Below are 20,145 nucleotides of genomic sequence, written 5' to 3'. Positions count from 1 at the left end.
CTCTGAACAATGCAAAACCACATTTTTATCTTTTGGTGGGACAGAGTATAGCCAAGGTCACCCAGTGGGCTTCATGTGCAGGAGAGGGAAAACAAATCCAGGTCACCAGGTAAGAGTCACCACTCATGTGGAGAAGTGGGGAATCAAACTTAGGACCGTACTGCTAAGCTGTCTAGTTTTAAAGCTACTGATGCAAATTTTATCTATTAGAGCATTTCCAAGCATTTATTTGGACAACTGGCCTGTGATTCCTACCTCCTCAAATTTGGCATTCTACAATCAAAGATAGGTATATCACTGAAATAAACATCTCCTCTTTCCCCCGCCTCCATTCAGAAAAAAAAGAAAAGTGATATTATTATTGATGTTACCCCACTTTTAAATTAAGCAGGTTTGCATGTATTTCATTTGTTTGCATAATTAATTTTGCTTCTGCTAATTTTGGGGGGAAAGTGGGTTATGCAGGATACACTGAACTACCATTCCCTGAACGAAGTGAAAGTCTCACAAATCCCCTCCCCTTTTCTGAAAGATAAACAGACATTACCAAACTCTTTAAATATTATTGTCACAACCATAAGTGCTGAAGATTGACTTGAATAGAAAATGAAAGTGGGGGTTCTTTGTGTGCTGAAATCTTTGGTGCCTTATGAATAACTACAGAACACATATGAATTTGATTATAGAAAGTCACTTATTGCCTATTCCAGTGATGGTGAACCTTTTCGATACCGAGTGCCCAAATTGCAATCCAAAACCCACTTATTTATCACAAAGTGCTAACCCGGCAATTTAACCTGAATACTGAGGTTCTAGTTTAGAAAAAATGGTTGGCTCTGAGGCACTTGTTACTGAGGAGTAAGCTTGGTGGTAGTCGGTGGCTTTGTTTTGAAGCAACTATGCAACTCTTCGAACAGGTGAATCACAACCTTAGGAGGGTTAACTCAAAAGCAAGCCCCATTGCCAGCAACCGAGCTTACTCCCAGGTAAAGGATCGTGCTTTAGTTCTTCCCATGCAAATCAGTGGGGTTTAACAGCACTTCCCCCCCACATGACACACTCTGTGTGCACATGCCCACAGAGAGGGGTCTGAGTGCCACCTCTGGCACCCGTGCCATAGGTTCGCCACCACTGGCCTATTCTATGGATGCAGAGAAAAACACTGATTAGCCAATAAATGCGCATCTCAAATAGCTACTTCCTTCAGGCCAGACAGCAAGGACACAAGAATGGGACACAGCAACGTCTGACCAGAAGACAATTTCCACATGACAGAAAGCTACCTCCTGCCTTGGCACCACTGCACTCCATTCCTCTGCTCCCAAATCACCCATGACCTACTGTTCATAGCTGGTAAGAGGCACCAAAACAGTACCAACTGTTATCTGCATAAGCTCAACAGTTTCTCATAGCAAACAAACTATTGTTTCCAATTCTTATTTCAGAGCGCATAGTATCTGGTTACAGTAGATGCTAAAAACAAACAAAACCCCCAAAGCAATTACATACTTACCAACTCTGGTAGATGGCAAATGTTTCCAGTATTAATATACAAACCCTCAACCACAATAAACCTTCGGGTTACACGGGCTTTTCGAGGATTCTACCAAGAAACAATTTAAAAAGCAAATGCATCTTTATATCCATTTGTTAGTTAGCATATCACTTCAAAAATACGGTCAAAAGTTGACAACATGCTGAGAACCAGTCTCAGAACCGCAAAAAGTCAACTATATAATACAAATTTCAGTGGGAAGATTTTTGGGGGGGTCAAGAATTCTTTAGGTCAATAAACATTTTGGGTTCTTCAAATGATTGATGGTATTTTAGGTAACATGCAAGTACCAGGTCATTACTGATCCATGCGATGATGTCACATCATGATATTTACTAGACAAACTATGTTTACGCGGTGTTATGCCATTGCCTTCCCCAGTCATCTACACTCTACCCCCAGCAAGCTGAGTACTCATTTTTCTGACCTCAGAAGAATGGAAGGCAGTCAACTTTGAGCTGGCTACCTGAAACTGACTTCTGTCGGGAATGAAATCAAGTTGCGAGCAGAGCTTTGATTTCAGTGCTGCAGCTTACCACTCTGTACCAAGGGGCCTTAAAAAAAGTTGGATGAACAGAAAACTGTGCAGTCTTCCATTACAACATCTTTTCTACTCTAGTATAGATTTTTCAATAGAGTTGCAGTTCAAACTAGCAAGTAAAATAAGAAGGAATAGTGGAAAATATCTATAGCTTGGCAGCTTTTTCTTCTGTTATCTTCCCCTGGTTTTCCTATTAGATCCATCAAAGTAAACGTACTATAGCAGCTAGATGCATTTCAAATGTTACACAACATTCAGAAGGGCTTCAAAAAGAAATAATGAGCAATATAACCATTGAATAATTTGCCCAGTTTAAAAGTGCCTTTGGTTTCCTTCAAAGGAATCATACCTTTTGATCTTCAATCTCTTGCTCTTTCAGTAGACGTTCAAGGTCAGCCATATCATTATGCTTAAAAAGCTTAATGTTACTTCTGGATGCCTGTAATCCTTTCTGAATAGCAAAACAAGCTGCTTCATCACTGTGAACACAAGAATCCTCACAGTTCACCCAGGTTTAGCAAAAGACAGCTTAAACTGCTTTTTTATGACTGATCTGCCACAATACAGTTATCTAGTGCTGATTTGCTCAACATGTTCTTAGGCTATGCAAGCATCTCCTCTGTTCCCAGCTGCATACTCATGTGGACAAAAATATTGAGTGTACTGGTCAATGGAGGATATGGTCAGCATCAATGCACACAATTTCTGAAAGAATCTAACAGCTATGTTCATCAGGCTGGATCCAGACAAAATTCTTAATCCTGCTTCCTACTGTTCTCCACAAAACAATGCTCCTGGGAGATAGCAGTCCATAGTGGGAAAGGATAAATCAGCAGAAACTCCCAACTTAGTCTGGATCCAACCCATGGGAATTATTACGTCACACTAGTGGTCACTCAGTTTACGAATTGTGTAGACTGAAATACTAAGGCTCTACACTGGCACACACAGCACAGTAGACTAAAATACTAAGGCTTCAACTGGCACACACAGCATTAAATAGACCTGTAAGACTTCTTTAGCCAAGTTTTTTGTCTTTTAACATTAAATGAACCTTGCTTGCCAGCTACACTTCTTTGCCTGGCTAACCTATGGGAATACTGCAGAACTAGCCCAACAATTACTAGCAATCTTAAAGAAGTTTATTTTGAATTAGTTATTGATTGTTAAAAACAGATCATTGGTTTAAAAAATTTTCATAACTGATTAAAAACTATATGTTCAGGCCCTTAAAAGTGGTATCAAGACACAGTGATATGGACAAGATTAAATAAATGCTCTGACATGACATCTAATGTAAATCAGATCAGACCAGTCACATGTGAACATTTGTGAGTTCCAATCCCACTTCTATAATTTAAAAAGGTGTTTTGAAAGCAGGTAATATATCCAATAACAATTAATACATCCAGTTTGAGAACTTATCAATACAAACATCTCTGAAGATGAAATGCAGTTTCCCCTAAGAGGAGGTTAACATGCTCAAACATGCAATCAAAATAAACATTTGTGAACACAGATTGCACTTAAAACATGGAATAGTAGCTGCTCCTCTTGTCAGCCAGCAGCAGGTCACAATCATGACATGAAATTTCTGATCCTTTGGGTACTTCAACATGGACAGTTTGATTATAAAGATATAGCCAAGGGTTTTTTTTAAGGCAGGAAGTAACATTCATTCATTTATTTGACACCTTAGACCAAAGGGACTAAACACCCAGCTGAAATATGCAAGTTGACTTCAAGCCATGTGAGACTGTGTGAATACTACAGTATAACTGGTCCCATCTGCAAACATTCTCTGCTCCTCAAATTGGGTAAGCAGAACAGCCTTTGCGGGACACTATTTTAGTTCTCAAGTGTGTATCCTGCATTCCAAAAGACTGTGCTACAAAGAAAGTTGTCATAAGGGTGCTTAAGTGTGTGTGGCCAGTTGATAAGTACACTATTGTACCTCTGGGATATTCTAAGAGGATATTATGTAATTCAATGAGGATTACTAGATGTATTATGCTTTACCATATCTCTTAGAATAGATCACTGAGAAACATCTTTGTTGAAACAGGGAAGACAACCAGACCTCTGTTTGCGCACATATTTCAAGATCTTCGTACTGTGACAAGTAGTATAGAGTGTGGACTTAACTATAGCTATATCCTCTTTTGTATGAGGATCTATGGTGTACTGTGCCTTCAAGACATTTGGTAAGTTCCCCTGTAACCACATTTAAGAACCAAGAGCTATGTAGTGTTATTTGTAATCACAGTAAGTAAAATTGTATACCCATAGAGCATTTATATTGTTACTATGAGATAGCTACACAGCAGCAGTGCCTTTTCAGTTTTGTAGACCAGTTGAATAATTTATATAGTACTGGCAACATTGGGGACTGTTACTTCCAAGGCAGCTGCACAGCAGCACTGCTTTCTTGTCTTATATGTTAGTTGAGAATTTTTGTTGTTCTGGCAAACATTATGCTTTGATAACTATAATAAAAACAATAAGCCTTGACAATAGCAAACTTAGCACACACCTGTAAATGTCAGACCTAGCCTTAGCATTTTTTCATAATTTATGGTCTTTGTTGCGTGCAGCCTATTTTTGTGTGTTTTTGGAAAACACGCTCAAAAAGAAACTACTTGTCCCTTGTACATTATTTCTCCCAGTTAGAAAACCACAGAGAAAAACAGAACTGGATTGTACACAAAAATAAACAGCAGCTGACAAAACCTCCTGACATAAATTTATCCAGAAAAGAAAAAAGTTAGGTTGCAGTTAAGGAAAATGTTGACGCCTCACTGTACAGCCCAGCAAGTCTTCTATGCAATTCAGGAGATGGAAGTTTTCATTAGGGAGACAAGCAGCGGCCACACGCATTTGGACACGGCCCAATACTTGACTTAAGCCCACTAAGGAACACCTAATCTCAAGCCCACACTAATATTGCATGTATTGTGATTCTCTTCTGTTTGAATGGTCTTCAATAGACATTCAGTCAGAAGAGGAAGGAAAGCTGGGTTTCTGCTATTTTTATATGACAGTTGAATGGATTTTATTGTCTTTTGGAGAGAAGGATAAATGGAGGCAGTTCCTAAAACAGTCTTTCTACACAGAAGTCTCCCATCCCTGCTTATCCACTTTCAGGCATAACATACAGCCTAGTAATAACAAATGCAGCAGGAACAGTCACAGTTGGTAGCTGCTTTTTCCACTGCCACTGAAGATCTGTAACTTCCTCAGGCATGATTATCTGGTTCACAAAGGTACATAGCAGGGATTCTTGTGCAGACAGAGATCAATATATGAATTACTTGCTTAATTAATTTTGCTTCTGCTACTTGTCACAGTACGAAGATCTTGAAATATGTGCGCAAACTACTTTTTAGTCCTGGGTGTTTGGGATGGAACACCTAGAATTAAATTCTACATGTCATAAATCTTTTTTTTTAAAAAAACAGACATACATTGCAGCAAATATGAAAAATACATACACAAATATAATGTCTCCTCGTTTTGAATAGGCAGGGATAGCACTGGCAATGGTAGCAAATCCATATGAATATATGATAGCTTCTTCAGTCTTCATAAATTTGGCAATTCGCTCCTCCAATTCTAAATGTACATCTGTTAGAGAAAATTAGTCTTTGTAATTATAATATAACAATTCTTTTTTTAAAAGCCGTCTTCTACCTGGTTTTGCAGTCAGTTACCTGTGGCCTGAGGCTTGGACTTAGGCCTCCCTTTTGGATGGTGCAAGTCCATTAAGCCCTATAAGTGGCTTTCCAGTGGTGGGAGTTTTTTGTTTTGCCTCCCCATGCTACCAGAAAACCCTCTGGAAACACTTGGGGGGGGGGGGGGCAGGGGGCAGCAGCCTGGGGCTGTGGATTCGCCTGCCCATTTGATGCAACTCACTTTACCTTTTGACTACATCACCTGAAGGGAGCCTCTTATATTTTAAAACAATTGGACTAAACCTAAATACCTGCCAGATATATTCACAAAAGAGAGGTGGTATTGAAAGGCATCTATCGAAGAGAAATTAATTTATTCAGAAAAAGATATGATAAACCGATAGTGAAAAGTTTCACAGGCTCAGTTAGAAGCTTCAGGATAATTTTCTTTGTTCTGAATTAATGCAGAGAAATTCCAGTTGAAATTCCCTGGGCAATCTAAATGCTAGATGAAGAGCAAATCAGTGGAGTTAAATCTTTTCACCAGATGTTCATTCCCATCTTTTTCACACTTCAAGTTTTTTTCATATTATTTCTCACCCCCACCCCCACCTCCCTGGCCCACCCTCCCTACTCCCAACTTTTTATGCTGTTGAATCTGTCTCTTATTTAGCACTTTCACTTGAGGCATGAAACATATTGTATGACTATTTACTCAGTATTATTTCATGGATTCACTCATGTTAGTATGATATGCCATTCTAGAAAATAGTATTGTAATCAAAATGGGAAATAGGGGAATAGTTATATTCGGAAATAAGGTTGAATTCAAGATGTCAGATTTTGGAAATTTTGAAGACATAGGAAAAAGCTCCCCCCGCCATTTCATAAAAAGCTGAAATATAAAATGCATCATTTGTATTGTATTTAGTACATAAACTGTATTATTTGATATATTTATAAAACTATAAATGTCTCCGTTTTCTAAAACTGCAAATGTACCCAATAATCAAGAGAGAGCAGCAAGCTTCTACCCCCAGCCCTTCCTTAACATTGTATCTTGATTTTTGCTGTCTGAGAGGTAGTGAGAAGGAAAGGGCATCCAAGGAAAAAGATGGGATGAGGTGGCAGTAGCAGAAAACAGTAAAAGAAGGTGGCTATGAGCAGGTATCAAGTCAGAAAACAAAGTACAGTAAGGGAATTTCCCCACAGGTAATTATCCAAAATAAAAGATTGTTTTACATTTCAAAAAAACCTTTCATGCAACACATTTTAAGTAAAGCTTATTTACTGGGTGGAAGGACTCCTATACTTGCACAAATTACCCAATTTTCCATTGAAAAAAATTTCGGGGGGGAACCAACCCTCAGGCAACAATGGAAAAAACCTCAGGGCCTTCAGATCTCCAGGTCCAATCCAGTTGAATATGGGCTTACCACGCACACACTAGGTGGTCCAACAGAGCTCACGAGAAAACTGTTTCACTGCACCTTCCACCACATGAGTGTCTTGGAGGAAGAGGAACTACCCATATATCCACCTAATCTTCACTTCATGGAGGGGAAGGGAAACAGAAGTGTGTAGGAATTTCTTCTTATACATATGTCTGACTGTAATTAAGTCATATTTTTTTGGCATGTAAACTATTTGTCTGACCTATATTTGTCTGACCAATATTAATACACATAATCACATTTACACATAAAACCATTGTGAGCACTCCTCTGCCAGCCCCTCTCCTCCGCCCACAAGACAGGCCACCTTGGTCGATAGGGACTTAGCTACTCGTCTGGAACAAACAAGACATGATTTTGAATTCTGTTCAAAAGCTCTTCCGTCAGGCAGTTACCAGCATTCCTGCAAACTCAAGCCCATGTACCACACCAGCTTCCTCCCTCCTATCCGGCCTCCCTTTTATCTTTCTTAGGAGGCTCCATCCCTACAGGGAGCTCCCTGCTCCAAGCGGCTAGCAAGCTGTCTGTCTTGTCCTGTCAGCCTGAGATTGGCTCTTCAGCCTTCCTGGCCCTCCTCCCTGATTGCAGCCTGGCTGTGGCTGCCCCACTCCACTCTCTATGGCTGCTGAGGACTACTGATTGCAGCTTGGCAAAGGCTGTGCTGCCTCCACTCTGTTCGCCAGGGTCCCTGGGTGGGCATTTACTGTTACCACAATGGTTAGAGAAAGAGATAAAGAAAATGTTGCAAAATGTAATTGATAATGTGAACAGTTTGCTGTGGAAATCTGAACAGTCCTAAATTTCAGGACACCACCAAGGAATCAAACTAAAACTTGATGTACTCATTTCATAATTGAAACTATCCTCTATGCATGGCTGTCTATGCTGTGCTCTGTTGAGACAGAAGAGGAATGTGAAACATCCTCATGTCTTGTGATAAACATAAATAGGGAACTTCATAGGAAGATCTGCATTACAGAACTTCCCTATTTGAGGCTTAGGCTTCAAACCTCTTAATCACCACACACATCTAGTATGTCAGAATAGGCACTGCAACCCAGCAAGGCAGATATCAGTTTTTAAGTATTTAATCCAAAAATCAGACTGCCCTCTTGTGGCCTCTATAAAACCATCTGCTTACATTTGATGCATCCTGGTCTTCCCTTCACTCATTCTACAATACTTTTACCACAGCCTTCCACTGAATGACAGAAACTTCCTTGGTCTCCAGCAGCTCGGGGTTAAAGCAGTGCCTATAGCCCACATACTAGGAAGGGGTTAAACTGAATATGGTGCCTGTGATGACAGTATAAGTAGTAGTGTGAGCCAGCTGCCAAATTCTTAGTGTGAATATATTAGAATGCCCTCTCATGTACAGTTCCTTTGCAGAAGGTTATTTTTATTTATTAGTATCTTCAGTACTCCTGATCTGGATAGCCTGGGCTAGTTCAATCTCAGAAGCTAAGAGGGTTAGCCCTAGTTAGAATTGGATGGGAGACCATGGGTCACTATGCAGAAACAGGCAATGGCAAACCACCTATGTTAGTTTCTTTCGTTGAAAACTTTATGGGGTTACCAAAAGCCAGCTGTGACCTCATGGCAGAATGCCCATGCACAGACATTTTCAATACTGTATAGGAGCAAGAAAAATATGCTATAACTTACCAAAAGTCCCATAAAATCCTCTAGGCCCACAGGTTCCAACACCATATTTTGTCACAGAAGCTCGGGCTGCATTCTTTAAAGGAACATGGGGGAGGGAGGAAACAGTTAAAACACAGTTCGGTGGTAGAAGACAAATCATTACTGTCCTGTTCTGAATTATCAGCACTGACACTCTCAGTGTAGTTTGTTCAGATTGATAAAACACAACCATCTTATGAACTAGATTACAGAGAGAGAGAACACCGAAGGATTCACTTAAATCACTAAAGCTATGTAAGCTGAACTGTAGGATCAAGGACTGAAAACCTCAGGCTCTGAGTAACATATACTTAAATAATCCCACCATTCCAAATAACCATTTCAATCACAACAGATTAGTAAATCCTAGGCCTGCACCATTCCTCCTTAGAAAACAGGCATTTGAAAAGCTCCTGTTCTGAAGTTCTGATTCCACAGTGGCCATTTGGAATACCTGTGTCACATAATTATGTTAAAAAAAGACTAGAAACTGCACTGTCACTTTGAACAATGGAGAAAGGTAAAACTTTCCCTTTAACAAGCTTTTATTTTATAAGTTGACATGCAAACATTCACAATAACTAAAAGCTTCAACTAAGAATAAATAGGACATGAGTATCTGCAGTCACATATTCTGCACACAAAGAAAACACGAGGGAAGAATATTTGAAGACGTCAGTTATTGCTCATGAAAAATTTCTTTAGTTCAAGATGACACATCTAGTTAGGGAAGTATGAGATTTGGGTAGATAATTCATGAAGTTACCAAGTTTGTAAAACTTTAAGTCTTTACTATGTACTGACATTTCAGCAGCTATATAAGATACTCACCTTAATCCTTTCATTATCCAGAAGTCCAAGGAAATTAAACGATGCAAAGTTTATGCATTCTTTGCCATTCACAATAATGTTATGACTTGGGGGCCTTTAAAAAAATTAAACACCACTCAGTTTAAGAACAGTCACTATAACTTTGTGTTTCAAGTAGAAGATATGTTTCTGAGAATACCATTTCAGCCATTTATGCAACCTCTGAAATATACTGAAGTTTAAATCACCAGTCTATTGCAGAAATTGTAGTTCATTCTACTTTATGATCTGGCTATCAGTAATTCTAACTCTCAACATGACAAGGGACAGCTTTATTGCCACATAGTCCTTACTTGTTTCACTATATAAGCTTCATTGGGGGTTCAGAGTTCCTTTTTACTGAGTTCTATTAATTGTGTGAAAAGCAAAAAATATACAGAGAAAAGCATAGGGGTTTTACATGACAATAAAGATTCTATCAGTCCGTTTGCATCTTGTCTCCTTTTTTCATTTGCTGGCAGGTTGCTTTAGAGTAGGCTCCTATTTGTCTTCCTCTCCCTGATTTCATGTTTTAAATTCTCTAGGTACTACCTGCACTTCTGGAAGCTGGCACCACTTAATATACCTAGTGATCTTATATTTTATTTTAAAGGACCATGTAGTAACGAGACAACAGCTATGAGTGTCAGGATTGCAGTGCTAGTTCACATGAGTAATTCAACTCAATCTACCAGTCATTATTGTACAGTGAATTCAAACATACCATGACAGGTAAATTTGTAGTGTTTCCTATCCTTTATTTTCCCACAACTAAGCAATCAGTCACTGAAATAATCTTAAACAGTTATACATATTTAAGGATTTGACACTTCTGTGAAAGTACATTTCAACCCACCACAGAGCTTCCAACCATCAGGAGATACCTATTATTCTGCAAGAACAAATTTAGTCACATTTCATTATACTTCCCCCTTGACTGGAAGGGACTTTGCAAGAGAGACAGCAAGAAACTATAATATCAGTTAATGACATCTAGCTGGAAGTGCAACCAACAGGGACTTGGAAACTTTCAGAAATGCTCATTGAGAGTAAAACACATAGGATTAGTACATGTCTAATCTGAAATTCCCTCATTCCAGATTTACCCTGAAACAACATTATAGTTGAGAGCTGGATGGTCTTTTGATACAGGAGGAACAAGAGGTTCTGGCTGCCATTCTTCAATCAATTCTTCTTTTTCCTAAAAACAGACATAAAACCAAAATATTGGGCTTTACCACAACTAGAAGAATAGCAAAAAGTCTGCTAGATCGAAGAAGTTGGTGACAGTTAAGTGTTTGATGAATCAAACAGATATAAAAGTATTAAAGGTAAACATGTTGATTGATTTAATTATTTGAAGTTTCATGATGTAAAATTAATTTAAATTTAACGCACGCAGTTCACATATTTCTATGTTGAAACAGGGAACTTTTACAAACAAAGTTCAAGTTTACATGAAGCACAACTTTGCTACAATATAGGAACACACGTTACACTACCCAGGAGAAACATAGTTATCATGTACATACCATGTTTTCTGTACTATATAACTATTTTTCCTTAGAGACAATTACCTTATGAAATTTATATCATCAGAATAGATAGCTTTAAAAATGATATCAACAAACATTCCATGAATAGGTACTACTGCAAAATGAAACAGCCAAATGAAAAGTTACTACTGAAAATAGTTGCGAGAAGTTGACAAATAAACAAAAACCTGCTTGTCACTTCAAGAAATTAATTTCAGACTTAAGATATTGTAAAAACAATTCATTTTCTCTTAACTCTTTACTCAACCCTTTCAGCAGCACCCCCCCATTTTATAACTACAGCATCCCTAAACATGATAAATAATTATATGTTTGTAACCTCAGAAAGGTTTGGCAGGGAGGAATCATCCTGATAGAGTACTAAGTGCTCATATGACAAATACATACATTCCTCCTCCCTACTCTCACTTTGCAAGTTCAGGCTGCTCCAGGGCCAACTCACTAACAGTAAGCAGTACTCTAACCAAGGTTGCATTTCAGCACAGTCACATATTGCTCAAATAGACTTGATTGAGTACATAGCAGCTCTATCAAGCATTACAACAATCATAAATACTGAACATTAGCTTTCTGTTACAGAACTGATTTGTATATTACACATCGAACCTTTGGTGTAAGATCAGATCGTTCCTGAAGCTTGTATGTTTTGGAAAAAAGTAGTCTGATTATCCAAAGGATTAGAATACCTTCCAAAATAAGGTGGTAAGTTGGAGCCTGGAAATTAAAACAAAATATTGGATATTAATAATTTATTCAAGATAACCATGTACTTAATATGTTTAGTTCACCATTTTAGCTATACCTTCAGTCACTTTATAGCATAATTACATTGATTTTGTAAACATTACTTTAGGAAGCTCAGCAATGTTTGACCAGAAAGCCAAGGGGCAGCTAAGCATCCCACTGTGGGAACCATGTGTCTCAGATGACTCCCAGCCATTTTTTAGTCTCTAAAAGGTTACTGGTTGGAAGGGGGGGGGAGGCTGAAGTCTCTCCTCCGGGTATACTAGGCTGCAGGGCAGACTCTGTTTTTCAGGGCAAGTCCTTACTTACATGTCTCATGCAATGATACTAAAAAGGCAAAAGAGAAGAATAGAAGCTGTATGTATTCTCATGAATGTACTTAAAGCATGAATGTTTATTTATTCATCCCAGCCTGAATATAATATGGAAGGATTTTGAGCTTCTCAACTACAAACTTACAGTTTATAGATACATCATACTTTATAGGGGTGCTTCTGCAGAAGGCTTCAACCTGATGAGACTAAAGGGTGCAACTTTGAAGATGCCATGCAGGATTTTGGTAACCTCTGAATTCCAGTAATTGATAAAAACCCTGAGCGCAATCAGCGAAATATGGAACAAACTGCTTTAGTGCACTTGAACAGTCCCACCACAAAGTATCGTCATCATCACCATCCATTAGAACAAACACTGAAAACACACAACCACGTGGCACTCCTGCCCAAAAAACTCATGAGAAACTTAAGCAGTATCAGATCAGTCTCCTAACTGTATGTGGGATTGAAAAGGTTTCAGAACATGTCTCTGCTTCTGAAACACCAGCAGAAGGTTATTATGATTTCAGAAACAGAAGCATACAAGCAAGGAACCTGCAAGGATTTGCAGGGTTCACTTCATTTTTCCTTTCTCCACACTTTGTTCTTTTTCTTTCTGCCTTGGAGCCTCATATCATCTCCCACTTACATTCACCAACCAACTTTATTTTATATAGCCCCACTCTTCACCTTATATATACTTTTTTAAAATATCCCACCCTTCCCAACAGGGTGACAACATAGAAACCAATACAAAATAAAATAACCAACAGAACAAAATTAAAACAGTAAAAACCAACCATAGATGGCGTGACTCCGCCCCTCCCCCCTGCTAGGCCAGTGATAAATATGGTCAGGCCGGCTGGCTAGATGGGAATGGCTGGCATAAAAGCTCTGTCTTGTAGGCCCTGTGGAACTCATTCAAGTTCCTACCTTCTTTCCCATGGGGAACCCAAAGTAGCTTAAATCATTCTCCTCTCCTCCACTTTAGGAGGAGCAGCAGTGGCATAATGGTTAAGAGCAGGTGCATTCTAATCTGGAGGAACCGGTTTGATTCCCTGCTCTGCCGCCTGAGCTGTGGAGGCTTATCTGGGGAATTCAGATTCACCTGTGCACTCCCACACACGCCAGCTGGGTGACCTTGGGCTAGTCACAGTTCTTCTGAGCTCTCTCAGCCCCACCTACCTCACAGGGTATTTGTTGTCAGGGGGGAAGGGCAAGGAGATTGTAAGCCCCTTTAAGTCTCCTACAGGACAGAAAGGGGGGATATAAATCCAAACTACTACTACTACTACTACTACTACTACTACTCTTTATCCTTATAACAACCCAGTGAGGTTTCCAACAAAAAGAACTAAGTAGAATTGTAATTTCATCCACCACATGCCGGACTGTCTGTGTTTCAGAATGCTCTGCTTGGGTCCTAGTGCCAAGCAGAGCGTTCTAAAACAAAGCCAGTGTACCATGTGGCAGATGAAGTTCTACTTAGTTCTTTTTGTTGAAGAGGGTATAGGTTAGGCTGAGCATATACAACTAGCCCAAATTCACCATGGCAGAATAATTATTTGAACTTGCGTCTCCCAGATCCTAATTTTAAATTCCAACCACCACACCACACTGGCTTTCATGTAGTGACTGCTGTTAAGTGTAGCAAGCAGCCAGACTGGGTGAGTCACGAAAGTCAGATGGTAGCAAGTTGCCCAGTGGCTGCTGCGCAACCTGGCCCCATGAGTCCAAATAGCCCTGCAAAGTGCTTTCTCTCATCCCCCACCCCATTTGCAGAAACTAATTCTTGGATGCTAGCAATAATGTTGTGGTTACCTAGCAATGGCCACTGGAAGAATTAGTTCCTTAAAGCTACAAGCACTAGAAGTAGAAGAAGAGGAGGAGTTTGGATTTATATCCCCCCTTTCTCTCCTGTAGGAGACTCAAGGGGGCTTACTCTCCTTGCCCTTCCCCCCTCACAACAAACACCCTGTGAGGGGGGTGGGGCTGAGAGAGCTCTGAAAAGCTGTGACTAACCCAAGGTCACCCAGCTGGCGTGTGTGGGAGTGTTCAGGCTAATCTGAATTCCCCAGATAAGCCTCCACAACTCAAGCGGCAAAGCTGGGAATCAAACCCGGTTCCTCCAGATCAGAATGCACCTGCTCTTAGCCGCTGCTCTTAGCCACTATGCCACTGCTGCTCCCTGTGTAATGCTGGAAGGTTTTAATCCCCCAGTGTTTTTGTTCGTTTAAACTGCGTTTTTTTTTCCTGAAAACCTAGGACTTTTCTCAGGTTTGTAGAAATATCTATCTTTTCTCAAACCGGTAGTTCCAGTCTCCAGATACAATCTGGCCATGTTGAGAATTAGATATATTGATGATGTGTTGGTTCTGTTGAACATTATTAAACTACATGTGTGAAGTCAAGGAGACTGGAGGGGTCTCTTAAAATACCTAGGGAAATCATTCTTTGTTCTTGTTACAATGCAGAATAAATCAATCAAATTTATCTGACTTACAGATATGTGGAGTATATTTTTTTTATTTCTTCTCAAGGCTGGTCTGCAGTCTCTGCACTTTGAATTTATAAGATATTGCTTCTGACTAGAACTGTGGTGGCGAACCTTTGGCACTCCAGATGTTATGGACTACAATTCCCAATTGGCCATGCTGGCAGGGGCTGATGGGAATTGTAGTCCATAACATCTGGAGTGCCAAAGGTTCGCCACCACTGGACTAGAGCCTATGCTACTTCTGGTCGAATGGGATCATCAAACTGTTAATTAGTATTGTCTCCTGAATCAAACTGCTTACCTATTTAACCCAGTGAACACACATGAACTTGACTTTATTAGTCAAGCTAACAAAGTACTGCCTACTGCAACTGGTGGCACCTCTATAAAGTCTCTGGTACAGTTATTTGTCTCCATTATGTGATCAATTAACTGGAAATGCTGGGGATTAAATGTGGGATCTGCTAGATGCACAGCATGTAACCTTCCTCTGAGTTATGGGTCCTCCCTTGACAACTACTAATCAATTCTTCATGCTGGATGAGGGAGATATCTGGGGAGCTACTGGAGATATTCTGGCAGGTGCTGCCTAGGTTTGAAGCTGGACTCTTGTGCATACAAAGCATAATCTCTACCACTGGGGCTCACAGGACCCACCCACTATCTCCTTACTTTCCATTCAAAAACTAACTTAAGTTTTTCAGTTACACTTTGTATACTAGGGGAACTAATGATCAATTGATTGACACAAAATACTTTCGGGGAGAAAATGGAATCACAGTAGGACATGGAGCTGTTGTAATACAGGATCTAAAGAAAACTGTAACTGAATAATGCTCAAAACTAAAAGCCAAACACTAAATGTATTTACCCTACATTGACCCCAACAAATTAAATTGGATTTGTGCTTGTTTACTTAGAAACCAAATTTACTAAGTTCAGTGAAAGCACTTGGTTTGGTCCAGGTAAGTGGACTCTAAATTATGTTTCTCCTCATTCGACCTAGCAAGTAATTTTAAAACTACCATCTTAACAAGATTTCATAGCTGCCTTTTATCCAAGCGACAGTAAGTATAAGAGACAATCCCACAGCCAACCTTTTAATCCCAGCTTGTAAGTTCGAAGACCAGAATCTACATCCCACATTAATACACTAGAATTTCTTGGATTATAAAGAATCATTTGGGATATTTTGGAGTGGAAAAGCAGGATGACCACTGTAAGTTTACCTTTGAATTTTAACTGACCAATCTGAACTGTAACTGGAAAATTTCCCGGAACACTGATTGAATGCCCTGTGTACAGTATGACAAGATTTAGTGTGCTTATTTTGACAATAAACAAGAATAAATGTTTGTCTCAATGCCAACTCTTGAACTGAAATACCTGGTTAGGAAAAAATAATAAAGTGTTTAATGTTAAATTCAAATTAACTGGCAGACTTATGTACAACTTTTTGGAGGACTAAAGTCACAGGTAACTCCCCTACAGTATTTATACTTAAGGAATAAACCTGAAGGCACAGGAAACTATTGACACATTAACAGCCCAATTGGGGGGGGGGAGAGGGGAGAGGAGGGCGAAGAGTTCCAGTTCTGCACCCATTCTGTTCAATAGAGTTAATTTACACATAAGCATGACCTGAATTATTACTTTAAATTACTACCATTCGAGGCTCAGTATGAGGACCAGACACAAACACATTTATAAGCACCGTGTCTTCTGCAAAGACTGGACCAAATAAGGTTTAAACTTTTTTTCGATTAGGGGTGCCTCATTCACAGAGACATCATCATGGGCTTTACAGACATGGAAATCTCATTAAAGAATTTCCAGATTTTTTTGCATCTCTTCCGAACCCGGGAATGTGAGTACTCCTCCCTGGCCCAGGCGTCGCCTCCCTTCTCCCCTCCTCTCCTTGCCACAGAGTCCCACTGTCTTCTCTCCCCAGTCCCAGCAGCACTTCCCAGTCAGGGGATGAGGCAAGACGGCTCTGCCCTGCCATGCAGCCAATTTCTTTCTCAGCCCCGTGGGATCTCCTTTAACGCCGCCCAGAGGCTGTCCCGCCTTCCTGCCTCTTCACCTCGTAAAAGGCCTGGACCATCTCCACCAGCACCCACTGCTGCCCCACGCCTTCCATGGCCGCAGTCACTTCGGACGGCTTCCGGGTCCTGACGGGTGCTTTCGTCACGTCACCTAGAAAAAACAAGGGGCGGGGCTAGAATGACACGAAGGACGGGTCAGAACCTGAGCGCCACTGCCCCTCCCCCCCAAGGCAGCCGCCGGGTGGGAGGGAGCTAGCTGGAGTGTTTCCAGCTGGCTCTGCCAGGGCGGGTCTGGCGACGCTCCCTGTTTGAAGATCTTATGCTAGAAGCCTTGAGCGTCCCAATTGCAAGGAGGCGGGGGTAAATGAGCTGCATCACGTCCGCTGCAGAAGCCGGGCGTCTGGAGTCTGCAGAGCTCGTAGTGAGGATTCCCCCTTCGCAAATGGGCAGGAGTCCCGGAGGAACGACCCTTGCGAATTTTTTAAAAGCACATTTATGCTTTATGGCCTCTAAATGGAATGCTGACATATCTCGCTCAACTGTGTACCTGCTATAAGTATGACACTGCATGTAATCTGTGTGAACTGAAATTCGCTCACATTACGAAGTAGGCTGACTTTGTCTTAAAAGTCCCACCAGACTCTAAAACCGACAGACCCACTTGTACGGCCTTACACCAATTCCTGACCTTTCAGGGTTCAAGTCTGCGTGTACCTAAATTGCTTTCAACCATGAAAACCAACGTGTATGGGGAAGGATTGTAATGTGAAAGATTAAGATTAAAACAGACGCAGCCCCTCCCCCATTTGCATTTAGTTGTATAGTGCAATCCTGAGCAAAGCTACACCTTAATGGGTTTAGAAAGGTGTAACTATTTAGGTGTAACTGTAAGTCTCCAAATTTGGTGCTAGTCTTGCACTGATTTAGGTATGTTCCTTAAACAGGATACTTAATCTTGGAGATACTGAGTTCCACTGTACACTTCTAGACAAGCAGGCACTGGGCCAGACCACAGGGCAATTTTCAGGTGATACTAAAGCCTTTCAGCCTTCAGAGAATCACTTTTAAACTTAATGCAGGGCGAGAAAGGAGCCACACTAGCAGTACAATTCTAAGAATACTTTCCTAGGAATAAGCTCCATTGAACAGACCTGAGTATGATTTTGAATAGACCTGTTTAGGTTTGCTCTTTTTTCAAATGCGGCAGTCAAGTGACTGAGGGAGAACAAATTGAATTTGAATCCAGATAAGACAGTGATGATGCTAGGTGTAAGGGCCAAAGCTTTATATGGGGCTATTATTTGTACCATCAATAGTATGCTGCTTTTGAAAGATTATGTTAAGAGTTTGGGAGACTTTCTGGATCCTGATCTCCTGTTAGTTAAACAGGTGTCGATGACAACTAAAAATACTTGTTTAACCCTATGGCACCTTACTAGTCACTTCTCTCCAGGATGAAGATGAGCAATTCATGAGCACTCTTTGACTTTGGTCACTAAGTCCAGCCCATATTTTACTAGCTTAAGCTGTTAAGAATAATGCTGGGTGCTACTGTCAGAGGCCTTCTACTGAAAATGAATGTATGCTGGGCATCCACAGCATTCCCTTCTCACCCCAAGCTTATCACTCTATCAAAAAAAGATATTAGTCTGGCATGACTTGTTTTTGAGAAAGTCATGCGACTTTTAGTGATTACATTCTAGTGAGGAGGCGTGGCCCTGTCCCCAGGGGTGGGTGAGGGCATGGTCCCACCCCTTGAGCCCCCAGTGCTTATAAAAGCAGCTCTCTGAGGCCTGGGATGGCAATCTCTTCTGCCCCCATACTGCTGGCTGGGCTCCTAGCTGGCAGCTCCTTCTACCCTCCCTTCAGGGGAGGCCAGAAGAGACTGCTGACCGAGCCTCAGAGATCTGCTTTTATAAGTGTAACCTCAGCTTGTGGGTTCTGTGGGGCAGTACTTGGAATGAGCTACGTAGCAATTTTAAACAAAATGGTTTTACTTTTTCTTACAATTAACACTTTTAAAACATCAACATTTTAACATTACACCAAGGTCCTGTTCAGCTGTATTTCAAGTCCCTTCTATTGTACAGTCTACTGATAGCCCTGCTAAGTCCAAATCTTCTGTACCAAGTTGGCTTTATGCGCTTGAAGAGGAACTATAAGGGCTTATTGAACAGGTTGCTAACTTATGATGAAGGTCTCCAGGAGGACTCTCACTCATTACAACCACAAAAGCAAGCCCTGAAACAGTCACCTCCAACATTTACACCATAGCAACAATAAACAACTACCTTCCCAGTAGTTCCCAACAATATTGAAATTACCCCTTAACATGCTAAGGGGTTTATAGAGTCATCAAATGGGTCCCAGGTCTATAGCCTTGTTCTTCTGCAAAGAGCTCTTTCAGCCTCTCTGTTGCTCCTGAAGCCTCCACCCTTACTGGGTCAATAAACTCATTTCTGGAGCCCAACCCATTCTTGGGCATGGGGCTACATTTCTCCCCACTAAAATTCTGTCTCACAGTAATTATATCAGTAACTCTTGAAATCATTGCACAATGAGTTTCTAGAGATTCCTGTAATTGAGGGAACTACATTTGGTGCGCATCTGGAATGCAGAACATTGTCTTTCTTCCCTGTAAGGATTTCCAACTGTTCCAAAACTTTCTAGCTGCACTGGAAGTTTGCAAAACTCTTCTGTGCAAATGTTGGCTCTTCAGCCAATTAGTTTGTGGCAGATGGGATTGGGGGTTTGCAACTGAAATCCCTCCTTCATGCAACTGCCAAACAGAATCATGTGCTTCAAATTCACATAGCAACATCTCTTTGAAACTTACATCACATAACAGCCCAGTTATATGGGATCAAAACCCCAACTCTTGTTGCAATACTTCCACCTCGCAAGTAATTTATATTTGCAATTCACTCTTCCAAGCCCTACTTCTACGCGTCATTTTGTAACTCCCCAGCTTGTGGGTTCTGTGGGCAGTACTTGAATGAGTTGTAACAACAATTTTTAAAACAAAATGGTTTTACTTTTCTTTACAATTAACACTTTTAAAACATCAACATTTAACATTACAATTCAAGGTCCTGTTCAGGTTGCATTTCAAGTCCTTCTATTTACAGTCTACTGATATTGCCAAGTCCAAATTCCTTCTTTTGGTACCACAGAGTTGGCTGGCTTCGCCTAAAGACTCCATAAGGCTTGATGAACAGGGTTGCAACATGATGAAG

General features: G+C 40.6%; 1 protein-coding gene across 1 annotated transcript in view; it reads right to left on the bottom strand.

The window, feature by feature from the left end:
- The window catches only part of SPTLC1 (serine palmitoyltransferase long chain base subunit 1), a 31,616-nt gene extending 14,566 nt beyond the window's left edge, over window positions 1-17,050 (bottom strand). Inside the window, exons 1-8 of the mRNA XM_048503908.1 lie at window positions 16,948-17,050; window positions 11,916-12,023; window positions 10,860-10,954; window positions 9,736-9,829; window positions 8,887-8,959; window positions 5,588-5,720; window positions 2,446-2,575; window positions 1,514-1,603 (exon numbers count right to left, since the gene is read on the bottom strand). Coding sequence (XP_048359865.1) covers window positions 1,514-1,603; window positions 2,446-2,575; window positions 5,588-5,720; window positions 8,887-8,959; window positions 9,736-9,829; window positions 10,860-10,954; window positions 11,916-12,023; window positions 16,948-17,004 — 780 coding nt within the window. The 5' untranslated portion in view covers window positions 17,005-17,050. The remainder of the gene's footprint in view (window positions 1-1,513; window positions 1,604-2,445; window positions 2,576-5,587; window positions 5,721-8,886; window positions 8,960-9,735; window positions 9,830-10,859; window positions 10,955-11,915; window positions 12,024-16,947) is intronic.
- Between the last annotated feature and the right edge of the window lie 3,095 nt (window positions 17,051-20,145).

The sequence above is a fragment of the Sphaerodactylus townsendi genome, linkage group LG07 (assembly GCF_021028975.2).
Source record: "Sphaerodactylus townsendi isolate TG3544 linkage group LG07, MPM_Stown_v2.3, whole genome shotgun sequence".
NCBI lineage: Eukaryota > Metazoa > Chordata > Lepidosauria > Squamata > Sphaerodactylidae > Sphaerodactylus > Sphaerodactylus townsendi.
This window is presented reverse-complemented; position numbering and strand designations above follow the sequence as displayed.